The sequence below is a fragment of the Toxotes jaculatrix genome, chromosome 3 (assembly GCF_017976425.1).
Source record: "Toxotes jaculatrix isolate fToxJac2 chromosome 3, fToxJac2.pri, whole genome shotgun sequence".
NCBI lineage: Eukaryota > Metazoa > Chordata > Actinopteri > Toxotidae > Toxotes > Toxotes jaculatrix.
In genome coordinates this window covers 22,437,044-22,453,268 of record NC_054396.1, presented here as the reverse complement: position 1 = coordinate 22,453,268, position 16,225 = coordinate 22,437,044, and the positions used below count along the sequence as shown (strand labels likewise).

The 16,225-nt window shown below is 39.7% G+C and overlaps 2 protein-coding genes across 3 annotated transcripts; both read left to right on the top strand.

The window, feature by feature from the left end:
• The first annotated feature begins 148 nt into the window (after positions 1–148).
• Positions 149–4,243, top strand: LOC121179044 (elastase-1-like). Its single transcript, XM_041033624.1, has 8 exons — positions 149–199; positions 338–441; positions 1,629–1,729; positions 1,944–2,069; positions 2,229–2,365; positions 2,497–2,639; positions 3,807–3,956; positions 4,121–4,243. The coding sequence occupies exons 1-8, from the start codon at positions 160–162 to the stop codon at positions 4,136–4,138; spliced, it is 819 nt and encodes a 272-aa protein (XP_040889558.1). The 5' UTR covers positions 149–159; the 3' UTR covers positions 4,139–4,243.
• Positions 4,244–7,251: 3,008 nt separating this feature from the next.
• Positions 7,252–11,030, top strand: LOC121179043 (elastase-1-like). Of its 2 annotated transcripts, XM_041033623.1 has the most exons (8): positions 7,252–7,361; positions 7,474–7,577; positions 7,921–8,021; positions 8,341–8,466; positions 9,240–9,376; positions 9,529–9,671; positions 10,538–10,687; positions 10,930–11,030. In XM_041033623.1, exons 1-8 carry the CDS (start codon positions 7,322–7,324, stop codon positions 10,939–10,941), a joined length of 813 nt encoding a protein of 270 aa, XP_040889557.1. In that variant the 5' UTR covers positions 7,252–7,321; the 3' UTR covers positions 10,942–11,030. The 2 variants fall into 2 exon arrangements, with proteins under 2 accessions (XP_040889557.1, XP_040889556.1); XM_041033622.1 differs by lacking the exon at positions 10,930–11,030 and having other exon boundaries at positions 10,538–10,705.
• Positions 11,031–16,225: the final 5,195 nt, after the last annotated feature.

Here is a 16,225-nt window from a genome sequence, read left to right as displayed (position 1 = left end):
TTGTCACACACTATCACAAACTGTGATAAAGTCTGAGACAGACAACAGGTGCATTTCTGACCACTGCCACACTCAGCAGAGCGTCCACATCAATAGAAGGTCAATTCAGGGTACAAAAAGAATGAGCCGTGCATTTAAAAATGCGGCGGCGTTGCAGACATGCACATGTTTCTGCTATTCACCACTCTGACAGCCACAGGTAAGAAATATCAAGGCAGCACAACAAATAATCTACTAGTGAAAAACATCTTTTTTGCTTATAATAAAATGCCTTTAATTATACAGCACAGTTTATTATATGGTCAGTGGTGCTTTGATGTTTCCCCCTGTGCCTCAGTGCTGGCTGAGTTGGAGCTTCAACCGAGCTACACAGAGAGCAGCACTGCAGGAAGAGTTGTGGGAGGTGAAGAAGTGCCTTATCACACCTCCTGGCCCTGGCAGGTACAGTATCGAATATCCAGGCAGAACATCTGAAAACAAGGTTGTGTAAGTGCAAGATTCTGTTCTTCCATACAATATAGTAAGCAGATGAAACCAAAATACTTGGGAAGTTAAAAAGTGGAGAAGTCTGGTCAAATATTCCATTATTTGTCTAGTTTTATATCCACAAGAAGCCATGAGTTAGATAAGAAGATTGACATCGCTCTCAAGTCTGTTCATTTAAACTGAAGCTACAGCCACCTACCAGTTAGCTTAGCTTGGTACAAAGAATAGGAACGGTGGAAATATCTGGTACTGTCCGAAGAAAATATACCATCTGCCATCGTACCATCCACACTTTGATTTTTGAATGGATTAAACAAGACAACATGTGATGACATATAACATGTTAATTAGTGAGCTTTGGGGGTGCTGTCAGGTGGATTTTGTTATTTTCAGACAGGACCATGCTGGTGGTTTCCAGTCTCTATAGTAACCTAAGTTAATTGGCTCTTGGCTGTAGCCTCACACTCAGCATACAGATAGCATTTGCCAGGTCTGTGGTTTTCCCGCAGAATTGGGCTACTTTTGAAGCGTTTCCGCAGGTTGAATTTTATGTCCTGACTGGGTAGACCTACTTTGCATGCGGATTACATGAATAATGTCTATAAATAAAAATTTTAAATCAAACATTTCTTTTTATCCAAATCCTACAAAACAGACTCCATGCCTCCAACATGCCACCCCCACATACTATGATGCTCTCCTGAGACAACAAAAAGGTTGAGAACTGCAGATCTATATTTTATTCATGACAATATACTGTATCTAATTACAGAAGGCCATTTTAGGACTGAGGTGAAAGAACTGTAAACTGCTTTTAATACTGGCACACTGAACATTTACGTTGTTATTCATTTGGCAATGACAGCAATGCTGCTGGACTTTAAAAGCATAGACATAGACAACATAAACCTGGAATGATACAGATATGAGAGTGGCATCAGTCTTATAGATATTTCTGAGCAGCTATTTAGCGAAATGTGGTTACACTTCTGGAAATGCATCTCACATAAGGACGTCTTCACAAAGATACTGTAAGACTTAAAAGAACTGATCTGAGAACTTCGATACTTCGATAGCTTTTTAAAAACTGGAAGACTGTTTGACTTTTTCTTGATGAGAATATTTTGTGAGTCCTGCTCCAGGTTTCTCTCCAGTACTACTCAGATGGCTCCTATCACCATTTCTGTGGAGGAACACTGATCAGGAGAGGATGGGTCATGACCGCTGCTCACTGTGTGTACAGGTAACAGATACAATATCGTCAATTATCTATAATTCCAATTAGATATATTGCACAGTTACTATTATATGATCAAATTATTTTTTTTGTGGTTTAGTCTTACTACACATCACCCACACAAATACTGTAAATGCCTGCTGTTTTTCTTGCTTGTCTCTGTGCCTTACCTCTCTTACAATGTTTTGCTGAGGAAACAAACTAATCGAAGCTAAAACAGTTCCAGCGCTTCGCGTGTGGTCCTTGGTGATCTTGTCCTGCACTCCAGCCATGGGACAGAGCAATACAGGAGTATCACCAGTGTTTATATCCACCCTGAATGGAACAATAACAGCATCTCCTCTGGGTGGGCCTGTTATTGTATTCTCTCATCTGTTTCTCATAGACCAAATACAATAAACACTCTTTTTTTTGTTTAACATCTTAGAAGTTTAACCTTACTTTTACAGAGTGCTTTTACACTCAATCAGATTTTGATTGAACTGTCCCATTTTTTTATGTTTAGTAATGACATCGCCCTGTTGCGGCTGTCTTCTGATGTCTCCCTGACCTCTTATGTGAAACTGGCCTCTCTGCCTCCTTTTGGCGAGATCCTGCCGCACAACAACCCCTGCTACATCACAGGATATGGACGTATCTCCAGTGAGTCAAATGCAACCCCTAACATAATATTCATAATTCTGACTGTAAACTGTGAAGTGAGTCAATATCTTACACGTGCAGTTGTCCCAGGTTTCACTGTACATGTTTGTCTCTCTTCTGTGTACCTTCAGCTGGTGGAAGCATGTCTGCCAGGATGAGACAGGCCTACCTTCCTGTTGTTGATCACCAGACCTGCACCAGCTCTGGCTGGTGGGGCAGTACTGTCAAGACCACCATGATCTGTGCTGGAGGAGGTGCTCAATCAGGATGCAATGTGAGTCTCCATCCCATTACACAAAGCTGTTGTATTGCCTTGGTATCACGAGATGGTTTTCATATACTGCAGCATATATTTCAGGGTTGGGTAAGTAGCGGAGTGGACACAGGCGCAGAGTCAGTGTTAGAGAAGATCAAAAACGGTTTATTCAGTCCAGGTTCGATTCACAGGTAGTCAGTCCAAACAGGCAGAAGTAACAAAGGGAGAAGGCAAACTCGTAGTCCAAAAAAACCAGGCAGGGATCATACACAAAATAACAGGTATCACAAGAACTACAACCATGAAAGGAACGCTGGAAAACTTGACAGAACCACGAGGAACACACAAGACAATCTGGCGACTAGTGCATGGAGGACAGGGACTAAATACATCAGGAGGAGGGGAGACAATTACACACAGGTGAAACACATTAAGGGAGGGAGGGTAATCAGGAGGTGGAAGGAGCACACGAGGAGAGGGAAGTGAAGACACCTGGAACGAGAGGAAAACCAGTGAACAAACATTACCAAAATAAAACAGGAAACACCACATTATCAAAATAAAACCGCCCTGGCTCACAGAGCGGAACCTGACAATATATTAATAGAAACATAGTACTGTGCAAAAGTTTCAGGCATTTGTGTATTGTTAATAATGTCAAGAATAGTCTTTATCATTCAACTTCATACAAAGTGCAGTAAACAGTAAAAAAAAAAAAAATCTAATCGATATTGATGTGACCACCTTTTAACAGCACAAATTCTCCTCAGTACTCTTGAGTTTTTCAAGGTACTTGGCAGATGTTCCAAGTATCTTGGAGAAATTGCTACAGTTGTTTTGTGGATTTAGGCTGTCTCATTGTCTTCTGTCTCTTTATGTAATCCCAGACTGACTCCATGATGTTGAGATCAGGGGTTCTGTGGGGGCCAGACCATCTGTTGCAGGAGTTTTTGGTCTTGTCACTGGAGACTCTGGCTTTAAGTTTGGGGTCATTGTCATCCTGCAGAAGGAATTTGAGTGGATAAGAAGCTAAACATCTGTTACATATATTGGTGCTATATAAATAAACCTTGCCTTGCCTTGCCTAAAGCTACTACAGAAGGTTGTTAAAAATGATATAAAAATGATATGTTTGTGGTTATGTATCTGTGTATATTGATCAGAAGGCTGTTTGTTTCATCCTAGGGTGACTTTGGTGGTCCTCTTAGCTGCAAAGTCAACAACCATTGGTATGTCCATGGTATTGCCAGCTTTGTGTCTGGAATGGGATGCAACGCTCCCCAGAAGCCGACTGTCTTCACCCGCGTTTCTGCCTACATAACATGGATGAACTCGGTCAGTAAGGGAAACATACTGTAAAGAAAATGAGTAAAAGTATGAAGGATCACCTTTTACATTGATTACATAATATACGTTTCACCTTATGTTCCTCTAAATGTCTGTAGTCCACCAGGTCAAAGGATTACATGCTGAATATTTGGAATTTTGTTGTTTTCCAGGTCATGAACAATCCTTGAAATGGACAACAATTCTGCAACAGAAACTACTCTGAATTAAGCTTATTCCCTTATCTGCAACTAATTTGCCTGTTTAAACCTTCTACCAATAAAATTGTTCAAAATCAATATCTGTGTTTTAATCTCTTTTGTCTCCATAACTGGCTAATTTTTTTGCGTTTTTTAAATTTTCTGCGTCAGTTATATTTCACATGATGACACTGATGAATATGTCATCAGAATAAATCCTTTAACTTAGATGAACACCTAACAAACCACTATCTTTTTCTAAAACTTCACATTCAGCATTTTCCCATTAAAAGCAGCATGTGAACATCAGCAAGTTACCTCTGTGACAGAAAAGGGACAAATACACAGACGAGCAGACAGTGCACCGAGGGGCTGTACCAGGAACACGGGGATACGATCCTTTGTTTTTTTTGTTTTTTTTTATATTATGCAAATTTATTCTGTTTCTGAGTTCTGACAGCCGGCAGCCCTGAGTAAATACTGACAGTCATTTTGCAGTATTTTGTTGGTCTGTCCTTTTGTATTATTTCTGTTATTTTTTAGATTAAAGCACCCATCAGAAACTGGTCTGATTGGTGTTCAGTAAACAGAAGGTTCACGTCACCCTTTCTGTAGCCTCTGGTGGTTTTGTGACATTTTAGAAGGAACAGGCTACAGTGAGCGCTCAAGTGCTAAAGGAGGGAATAGTAGATGCATGATAAGTGTGTTTATAGTGGGAACCACACATGTGCCACAGCGCTGCTATAATCAGAATAGGAGACGGACAGACTATGCTGTGACAGGAGAAATTCATTATACTTACTTTACAGTGTCTTCATTTTGTTTTTCTCCAGCACTTCCTTTTTTTTCCCTCAGACTTCCATTTCCCACACTTTTTTAATGTAAAATCTGGTAAACATTAGAGAACATTGCAAGATTATTTTAATAAATGTGTCATTTCGACCTTGAAGTACTGCCATAAATAAGGGCAAAGCAGGGCCTTTGGGGAGGCTATTTCATTTACGTGAATGTGCTGGGTATTAGTTACATGCTCCCAGCAACTTTTATTATTATAGGACTGCTGTAATGGATGTTTCTAGCTAGTCTCTTTAAAGCTGAAATAAAAAAAATTAACTCTACAGTGTCCATTTAGTATGTAGAGCATACAAAAATGTGAATATTTTGTACAGATTAAACAGATTAATGTTAATTAGTGTGATTTAGAGGTGCTGGAAATTAGATTTTGCTAACTTTTGGACAGTGCTGTGTTGTTGTTTTCCTGTTTCCAGTCTTTATACTATGCTGAGCTAACTGCTGGCTCCAGCTACAAATTCACAGACATGAGTGTGGTATTAATCTTCTCGTCTGCCATATGTTTCAACAAGAAAGTAAATACACATTTTTCCCAAAAACTATTCCTTTAAATTAGCTGCATTTTTTTCCCCATTATAAAGAATGATCTATATGTTTGACGGCGAGGCAGCAGTCCGTGGGTCACATGCACAGTAATCCTCACCTGTTGTGAGAGGAGCAGATAACGGAGCTCAGATCGTACAGCATGTCATTGGTGAGCTGTCCAAGCGTTGCGCAGCAGCTCCGGGATGTGTGGTTGGTATTTGCAGTCTGGATAGAAGAGCAGTAGAGTACAGCGCTGTTGCTTGTGTCTTATTTCCTGAAGCCTCAGTAACACTGGCACACAAATTGCAAGTAGTTGCTCAGTATTGTTTCTGTTGCCTAAAACAAAAATCCTAGAATTCAGAGAATCACAATTAAATGTATAATGTATGTAGGAGATTATAAAATGTTTCTTCAAAACAAAATCAAACAACTCAAGATGTAATTTCACCCCAATCCCTGAACAAGTGCGCACCACAACCATCCATCCCTCTTAAACCAGCAGCTCTTTCTATTGCACACTACCAACACTGGAACACATGTTCACAGAATTATAATATCAGATCCACAGGGCCTCATGAATACTTTTCAAAAGCTTTAAATGGGATACTGCATTGCAGCCTCAGGCATGTTCAGCTTTAAACATGATCTTAATCTGTATTAATCAACAATTTGTAACTTGTAACATGTAAGGATATACACTGTTCATAATCCTATTACTGCACCTCCTCTCTATACGTTCCCATTTCCTTCCTGGGTATCTGGATCTCAGCTGTCTGCCCCCCCTTAAACAGCCTGCTGTTGACTTCAGAGCAGCTTTGAGCAGAATGTGAATTTTCTGTGCAAGTGCACACGTTCATTTTTCATGAGTCTGTGCCCCCTTTCAGAGCATGATGTGGATCCAGACATGGCACACTGTATATGCTCCACAACCTGATCCCTTCATAAATATACTGTATATGCACTTTGAGGAAATTAAAGTGGCATATGACATACATAGCCAAAATGTTTAATCACACTTGGACACTCTGAGGATAATCATTTTGTATGACAGTGTCTTTTTTTTCTATGACCAGTGCCAGCGGTCGTTAGCCTGCAGTTGGCTTTGCAGACAACCAGAAAGAGAACAAAGTCAGTCACGCTGACTCTGTCGTGCAAAATGCATCTGAAGATGGGTTTTAACAGCAGAGGTGCACTTGAGGAAAATGTCAGAATGTATTTGCGTGTGCTGTTTTGAGCCCCTTTCTATCTCCAGCAAGCGGTAAGTTGCCCTTAACACAGCAAACAATGACTTGAGGGTCTAAAGATAAAGGATGACATATTCTGTGCAGATTGTAAAGTCCCTCGAGGCAAATTTGTGATTTGCGATATCGGGCTAAATAAATACAAGTGACTTGGCTGGACTGAAAAGTAAGTCTTAAAATAAAAACTCAAATATTCCCTGTGTACTGTCAAATACTGCTGTACTAGAAAAGGTAAAGGTTCAGTGGTGAAAAACAGAAAGAAACAAACAGTAAAGGACAATCTCATCATTGACAGTAAAGCCAATACAAGTGGAAAAAATGGATTCACAGCTGAGTCAGCAATTCCACGAATGAATCCAATGTAGTGATAACAGTGAGACAGACACAGGTGGACATGTGCTGGTATTGAAAACACACACACACACACACACACACACACACACACACACACACACACACACACACACACACACACACACACACACACACGCCCTGAGGGTATAAAAGAGTAGTGGACAGAAGTCTCCAGTGCAGAAGACTTCAGGAGACTGCAGACATGCTCAGGTTTCTTGTGCTGACCTCTCTCGCAGCCCTTGGTAAAAACCGTCTGAGTCTTCCTCTTTTCACATTCTGCGCACACACGACTCCTAACACCCTTGAATGCATGATGTCTGACTGTTATGCTTCCTGTGCTTCTGCTGTGCTCAGTGCTGGCTGAGCTGGAGCCCCAGCCCAGGTATCTGGAGGATGACAATGTTCAGGGGAGAGTTGTGGGAGGCGAAGTGGCCAGGCCCAACTCCTGGCCCTGGCAGGTACAGTACGCTTTGGTTGACTTGACAACTGTGGAGGAAGAAGTTCAGATCCTTTATTTCGGTAATAGTAGCAATAACACTATGAAAATACTTCACATTATTTCCTCAACAGCGCTGGTTTGGTGTCTCGCCTCACCTTGTGCCCCTTTGTGGGAAGAGGTGGGGCTGAAGGTGTGGTGAACCAAATCCAAATCAAAGTAACTAGCAAGTTAAATAAATGTAGTTATATGGTACATACCTTTAAACATAGCCTAATGTCAGGAATGCTGTCGAGACACATTTACCAAAATGGCAATGGTTCAGTTTTTTATCATTGTAATGCTCTCTGTTGTCCTTTCATTAGATCTCTCTTCAGTATAAATCTGGCACCAGCTTCTATCACACCTGTGGAGGAACCCTGATCAGGAGAGGATGGGTCATGACCGCTGCTCACTGTGTGGACAGGTGGGAGTTTCGTGCGTCAAGAATAGCTGCTGAGCCCAAATCTGATAGAGATATGGCTGAAGTAGCAGGATATGTGTTCTGACAGAGCTGAACCCTGACATAAGCATGTTAGATAATACTACCTGGTGGCTTAAGTGAGTAGCTGAGACATCTTAGAAATAAATTTGACTGGTTGTATTTCAGCTGTCTGTTTGAATTAACTATCATACAAAAGTAAAAGTCCATGTAGCCTAAAACATCAATTCCTTGGGTTATTGGAGACAACAAACTGCCAGACAGTGGAGGAATGAAAATTTTCTAGTTTTTTTTATGTCCACAGGTCCAGAACTTGGCGTGTTGTCCTCGGAGATCACAACATCAACACCCACGAGGGCAGAGAGCAGTACATGAGTGTGAGCCAGGTCTACATCCACCCCAACTGGAACACCAACAACGTTGCTGGAGGGTCAGTGGTTACTGGACATGGTTTGACCCACTTCTGCATACAAAAATAGCAAACACTGATGCATGTACATCACATATTATACAATCTGAGTGCTTTTAGTTATTTGTAGACATGGAAAAGTAATGAAAAATGTTAAATTACATTTTTCAGAATATAATGTTTGATACAACAGCCACATTATGTGGATATTTCATTTTGTATGTTTGTTTATATATATTTATAAAATATTTTTTTAAAAAGACAATTTTTTAAAATTTATGTCTACATATTCATTTCTACTTTTTGTTGACTGAAAAATCCTTACTAATTACTCTGACCATAGATTGCGAAAACACAACCAATCATGTGGTTTGACAAAATTTTTAGTCGGCTGACACAAAATTAAGCTGTAATTATCCTGAGAATCAATTTATTGATTAAGTTGTTTTTCAAGCTAAACTGACAAACACTACATGGTTCCAGCTTGCCAAATGTGAAGGTGTGCCGCTTTGCTCTATTTTAAAACATTGTGAATTAAATATTTTTGAGGGTTTTTTTGAGGGTGGATCAGGCAAAGCAAGTGAATTATAGATCCACTTTAGGCTTTAGGAGATTGTGATTAACCGTGCAATTAGTAGATTAATCAAGAAAATAATCTACAGATTCATTAATGATGAAATAATTGTTAGTCAATAGCCCACTCTTAAAACAAAGGCCATTACAATGAGCTTTTATGAAGACAGGGAAAAGATTAATAACCCACTGACTTCAGGGAACATTGTTCTGACCCCTAGGTGGGACATTGCTCTCCTGCGTCTGTCCTCTGATGCTACTCTGAACAACTACGTCCAGCTTGGTGCCCTGCCTCCCGCTGGTCAGGTCCTGCCCCACAACAACCCCTGCTACATCACTGGATGGGGACGCACCCAGAGTGAGTCTGGCATAATGTTACAGTGCATGATAAATTAGTCAGCTCTGAGTTTACATACAGCAAGAAAACTATAAGAAATCTGTAGTAATGTATGATCCTGCTTTCACAGGATTTATCACAGTAGTAAGATATGTTTCTTCTGTTGTCCCCAGCTGGAGGTCAGCTGTCTGCCCAACTGAAGCAGGCCTACCTGCCTGTTGTTGACTACAAGACCTGCTCCAGCTACGGATGGTGGGGAAGTACCGTGAAGGACACTATGGTCTGTGCTGGTGGTGGCAATGACTCTGGTTGCCAGGTGAGCCGATGAGGTCTTAGAAAGGACTGTGTAATCCACTCTCATATTTAGCATTTATTTGCACAATTTAAAAACTTGGGGACATTATCTATATCCCTGGTTATGTCCCATATTATTTATCCCTTGAGCCTGACAGCTATTTCAGGGTAACACTTTCTAATAAGCCACCCTCTATGAAGGACTTAAAAGTTGTAACTAGAGGCTTTATTTATGATTAATAAATTATTTACTCATGCTTTATGAATGAGCTGTAAGTCATCGATAACCCCAAACGTCTTCTTATCAGTGCTTAGAACTAGTATATAAAGATTCACAAGCTGATTTATGAATTGTTTACAAAGCCATTAGTTACAACTTCTAAACTCTCATTAGAAAGTGGTTCTCAGATTTTTTAAATGCAGTTTCTTCAGTTGTTGATTAAGACTGCAGGCATGACGTTTGGATGTAAGCAGATTCGGATAAATGCTGGAAAGAACTCGGCATAATTCAGCCCCACACCACCATGACAAAGTGAAATTGAATGTCTCCCACTGAGCTGAGCCCTGACCCCTTCCTGTCAAAGAAGATATTTTGGGGGACACATGCGGGATTACTTGCTGCATCAGCAGGGGCATGAGTCAGTTACAAAGATCCAGGCTATAGTGCTTAAGCTGCACAAAGTGTCAAAGTCTTGTAAACTCATGTTCTGCACAAACTCGCTCAAGGCTGTCTGAGATTAAAAGAGGATATGAGGAGCAAGTGGGAACATGTTGCTCTTTGAAAAACTGGATATTTTACCAACTCTACTCAAAAGTGCAGAAATAAAACCATCCGTCATGAATTTTTGCCTCTGAGGTCTGTCTGTGATGTGTTTTCTCTGAACCCAGGGTGACTCCGGTGGCCCCCTGAACTGCAGTGTCAACGGCAAGTGGGTCGTCCACGGTGTGACCAGCTTTGTGTCCTCCTCTGGCTGCAATGCCTACAGGAAGCCCACTGTTTTCACCCGTGCCTCTGCCTACATCAACTGGATGAACAGCGTCAGTATTCAACACTAACCCACATGAATCGAAGCGTATCAAATGTTTAACAAAACATTCACATGACACAGTTCAATCCATGTAGGTTATGTATTCGCTGGGCTACGGTATATGTTTTATATAAATCATGCTACATGCAGTGACTGCAGCATTTCATAACTAATTTTCATCTGTTTGTGCAGTATTTTGTTCAGATTCTTGAGGATGATCACATAATGATTAATTTGTCTCTACACTGCCAGATCATGGGTTGAGAACAAGGACGATCTCCATGGAGACGAGAGAAGACCCTGGATTCATCTCGGTTTCTGTCCATCAAAATAAAATGTCCTATAAAGTGCACTTGTCTTGCCTCATGTTTTTTGTGTCATATTTTGAATGGGAGACATCAGACATTGGTTATCTTAACATTCATAAAAGCATGAGTAACTGGAGGTGAAATGTAATTTAGGTGCAAAAGTGGTTCTGCAAAGAGAAACTGCTGTAGATCTATTCAGACAGCCGTTTTAATGAATAATGTTTCATATGAGGGGATTTTTTTGTGAGATGATCTTTGGCCACTAAACTGATTTTAAAAGTGAACAGTTACACTGTCACAAATAGGGATCATTAAATACTGCTTTCACTGAAGCAGTGCTGTAGAGGCGCTTTTTAAAATATGTGATTAGACTCTAACACATGTTAGAGTTTCCAGGACACCAAAATGAGCTCACTTCAAGCAGTAAAAAGAGGCTCAAGTATGAAGAGCAATATTACCCTGCTAATATTTTTTTTTCTGTGTAACACAGAAAAAGCTAAAAACAAAGACACTGACAGTCATAGTAGAATCCAATTAAGGGACAAAATTTAACATGATGTGTAAGGAAGAAATTTGAGATAGCAACCTCAGTATTTTAGAATACCCTTGTATTCCACTTGCAATGTCAGCTGCACATGAATAATTCATAACTGCATAAATGTGTTTATCAACATATGACAAAGTAAACAACAATGATCTAATAAGCTGGGTTTCACAGGTGTTCTGTGGATACAAGCAATAATCAGGGTAAATTCAATTACACTAGTGCAAATTAAATTGAATTTATATTATTGTAATTTAGAAATTGTGCACATCTCTGTGTGACATTAATATTTCAGACATGCTTTCTGCATGTAAATGTACGTGTCATAAATTCACATTCAAATGTTTAACTGTCATGCAGTCTGTCTTTAAGTGTTTTTTTTTTTTTTTTTTTTTTTTTTTTAATTCATTCTTTGATCCACACCCTATTATCTGATTCCTGTCGTTCAGGGTCCTCATCAGTGTATCAGCAGGAAACCCACAGAAAAACACCACCTCTAATTCATGACAAAAAAAAATGTACATTGAAGTGTTTCAAATATTTAGACAAATCAGCTCAAAAAAAAAAAAGGCAAATCCCCTTTGGCTCCATGAAAACTGCTTTTTACTCAGTCTTAAGTTATAACATATCTACCAACACCAGTCACAGAAGGAGGAAATAGCTGTCAAAAAAGATGAAATGACCATTAGATGAAAAACAAACAAAAAATATCAAAAGCATGAAAAAAGCACAAAAAACCTCCACTGTCTAATAATGGCCTTGACTGTGGCAGATAAGCGTGAGATGGAAAACATCTGTGTTTTTGGGAACTGAACAGCCTGCAATGCTTGAAACAGCACAAGTCCTACACTTACATAGTATGAAGTGTGCATACTGAGTTTCTGTAGAGAGGCAGAGCCATCTGCACACCTTGACATCCAAAAACCGGTCTGCTACTGCTGACAGCTCTGCTGGCTTTGATGAAGTAAGTTAATGTCATACCTCATTATCAACCTCCAGGTTCTGCTTAGCAGGGTCAGAGGTGTGTATCTAGGAGATGTAAGGAAAACTAAAACCACAGTCAGTTATTTTCATATTGTCAGCACATGCACTCACATTCAACTAATGTGATGTCTCTCTGAAGAATGAATATGGTGTATATTTAGAAAAATGAATAAATATGTGATTAAGAAGATAAATACAGATATAAAAATATAATCCTGTTAGAAGTAATTGAGACAATAGTTGAGCTAGTACTGGAGTACTGCAGTTCTTTATACTATATTTCACAACTACTGTTGTAGTAGTTCAAAGAAACCAGTCCAAACTGCAGGGACAGGCAGTGTGGCTCTGGTCTGTCACGTGCTGGATGAATTAAACAGCATTTAAACATTTACCTCTATCGGGACACGTTATCCTTACCAGGAGTCTTTAAATATTTACAAGGGTTCCTTTCATGAAGGAGGTGACTCTTTTTTTTCACTCTGTGACCCAGTAAATCACTTTGTTGCTCAGGTATGCTCAGCTCCTGATGGTATACCTGGGAAGAAACTCATGCCAGTATAATACCGACTCACTACTCAGCTGATAAACAGTGCCATAATTTGTGTGTGTGTGCCTGAACTACATTTTGTTGTATCTCTGCAGCCATGTGGCCATATGGCGGTGATGATGACTTTACATCCTCCAGTAAATGCCTGTCATATTGTCCTGCTGTAACTCACGGATCTGATGTAAATTTAAGCTAAGTGGAACACCAAGTGCATCCCTAACGAGTCGGAGGAACATTCAGACTTGTTTCACAGTTGGAGGGAAATGTGAACCTCTGAAAAATCAAAAATGTTTAGGATCAACCTTATATAACAATATTGGATTATTATTACTTTAACATGTAGGAAGCATTTTCATGTTTTAGCTGGTTTGGGGAGATTTTTAAGTACTATACATGTTTTTGGGTATTTTGTGTAGTGTACTAGAAATATAAAGTAGCAGGAAATATTTAAGTAAAGTCTGAGTATTGTACATGAAAATGTTCTTATTTACTGGCCACAACTAACATGAAAGAGAAGCATTATAGTTGCACTGACACATTGTTTTTGGATATAAAGTCTAATGTTTACTCTGTGCTAAAAAAAGGTGCTGTTAAACGATGAATCAACCCTCAGTTTCTTGGAAAAACAACACAGTGCTTTCATGAAAATTAAATAAAAATAAAAATCTCGGCACATCACTTTGAGATATCCAGCCAACAGTGTGAAACTAATTACTGATTATTACATGAGCTAATCAGCACAAAATTAATAGCGCACGATGTATATTTATTTATTTATATATGTATGTATGTATTTTACTAATTTCTCAGCTGGTGGAACTAAATCCAAAGGTCATTGTATCTGTAATATCTCTGTGAGGGGGTCATGTTCCCCGCTGTAATGAGAAGCATTTCACTTGTTGGACTAATTACAATCCATTCATCATTTTTTTCTGCTTGATTAATCATATCCTTGTGATGAAAAATGGTCACCTCTCAGTTTAATACACTGTCAGGGGTAAGCTGCTGTGCTGACATATTCTGCCTAATATTTTCATTTTTCAAGTCGTCTGATAGACTGTACCATTCTGATTCTATTACACTAACCTTGGGTTTTGATCTCCACAGCTTTGTCCTGAGGCCACCCCAAAAATCCAGTGCAGCTGAGCTGAGCTGATCTTGTCTCCCAGCAGCCTCTCCTAAGTCACAGCACACACCTCCATGTACATGACTTAATCATCACTGGTTTCAGTGTGGGAAAGTAATAAAAACTAGCAGACAAATGCTAATAGGTTTTTGGCAGTGTGCTGGGAAATTTGCTGGTTGATTACCTGCCAGTTTTTGTGAATTATTCACATGAAAATAGCCAAACAACTTCATTACCAGCTTGAAACGTCAGCTACTTCACTCTCACAAGACTAAGAGTCCACAGCCATACTAACTGCTCTGTGAGACTGTACTTAGGCACAGCACTGCCCTAATGGGCGCATGCATACAAATGTGCTCACAGTAACAAAGCTAACATGCTGATGTGTATCAGGTATAGTATGCACCATGTTCACCACCTTTGACCTGATGACGGTGCCAGACGAAAATTCAGGGTATCATTGAAGTAATTGTCGAGACAATTCAGTCAAAGACACAAATGTCAACCACATGGTTCCACTAGAGGTGAAGTCAAGAGATCAGCAAAGTCATTTGGATTCATCCTCTGGGAACCATGAATGTCCAATGTTCAAATTTCATGGGAATCCACATGGTAGTTGAAATATCATATGTGGATTAAGATGATGGACCCATTGTCCAAAAGAGAGACCACCTCTAGAGCTGCATTGGTAGCATGGCTAAAAATATCAAGTGCCAGTCTTCAAAACCTTACTAACTTGCTGGCCGTTAAAAATGACTGAATGGCCATACAACTTACACACTAAACTACTACACTGCTCTCTCAGGATTTTTCCTTTTTTCTTACTCCTCAGCTTGTAAATGTGGAAAACCTGCAAGGCTCACTTTCATTCCCTTTCCAGCTCATTAAGGTCATCTTTCCGTTTTTTTGTCCTGGCTTCATTAAACATCCAAAATTTCATTTACACCTACCAGACTGCCATGGTGATGAAGAGGCCTAGTTTATTTTGTGAATCTGGATACATGACTCATTATAGTGGCAAGCAACAAAAAAATGTGCTCCCATTCAGAAAGCATGATCTGATACCTCACCCACTGCCTTCCTTCAGGTAGAGAGCTGCATGATCTCTTTACTTTCACAAGATTGTGACTGAGAGTGAACTGTAATTTTACTGAATGCTTTTGAGAAAACAGAGAGCACCACAGTCTACACAGTACACTGTCACATAATCAATAAATCAACGGGTAGTAGATTGTTCCTGTCATCATTCAAAGAGCCGGATGTCAGCATTTGTTCTATATCTGCACAAAACACAGTAGACTACAGGCCTTTCCCATGGAGTCATATCCATGTAGCAGACTAAAACTGTATTTAAATTAGAGAGACAAAGTGAAGAAATTATTCAGCCTATTGTGCACTTTCTTATTAGCTGGTGGAGGCTCACATGTCCAGCTGAAGCAGGACTTCGTGCCTGTAGCCATGGTGGAGGAAGATGGTTCTTATATAAGCTCTTCTCTGCTCAATAATGTTCCTTTCCTGCAGGGATCTAGGTATGTTCAGAGCAACTGATGCTGTTGGTTCACTGGTTGATATTACAGACATTTATTTGATAGGGGCACAGTGCCATCTGGTGGATGCAAGAAAAAACTTAAATACATGTGTCTTGTGGCCGCAAGCACTGCATTTGCCTAAATTAGGTACATCAACGGGGCCAGTAAAGGGAGAGTCTGTCAAACCTGATTAACTTTAGATGTATAATTAAAAAGAGACAGGAAGTTAGTTAAAATGTGCTGGCCTTGACTCAGAACACATCATTTTATGCTCTGTGGCCACAGCTTTTTTACAGTTTGTTTTATAAAAGCTGTTGTAATTATGCAAAACACACTCTTGCAATAACAGCATTTAAAACAGTTCAGTACTGGTAACCTCCTGCTGCCTCTTCATCATGCAGTCGTGCTTTCAGGTAATTTAGCTGATGCTGCTTAATATTTAATAGCAAACTGCTGACTGCATGAAGCTTTGACTAACTTCATATAATCAGAAGAAAACGAAACTATGGG

What these genes read in the sequence shown, in the direction of transcription:
- LOC121179043 (XM_041033622.1), top strand. Translation starts at nt 7,322, where the DNA reads ATGCTCAGGTTTCTTGTGCTGACCTCTCTCGCAGCCCTTG. An exon ending in GCTGCTCACTGTGTGGACAG is followed by an intron (nt 8,022 to 8,340) that starts GTGGGAGTTTCG and finishes TTATGTCCACAG; the next exon opens with GTCCAGAACTTGGCGTGTTG. An exon ending in ACCAACAACGTTGCTGGAGG is followed by an intron (nt 8,467 to 9,239) that starts GTCAGTGGTTAC and finishes TCTGACCCCTAG; the next exon opens with GTGGGACATTGCTCTCCTGC.
- LOC121179044 (XM_041033624.1), top strand. Translation starts at nt 160, where the DNA reads ATGCACATGTTTCTGCTATTCACCACTCTGACAGCCACAG. An exon ending in AATAACAGCATCTCCTCTGG is followed by an intron (nt 2,070 to 2,228) that starts GTGGGCCTGTTA and finishes TTTTATGTTTAG; the next exon opens with TAATGACATCGCCCTGTTGC. An exon ending in GTGCTCAATCAGGATGCAAT is followed by an intron (nt 2,640 to 3,806) that starts GTGAGTCTCCAT and finishes GTTTCATCCTAG; the next exon opens with GGTGACTTTGGTGGTCCTCT.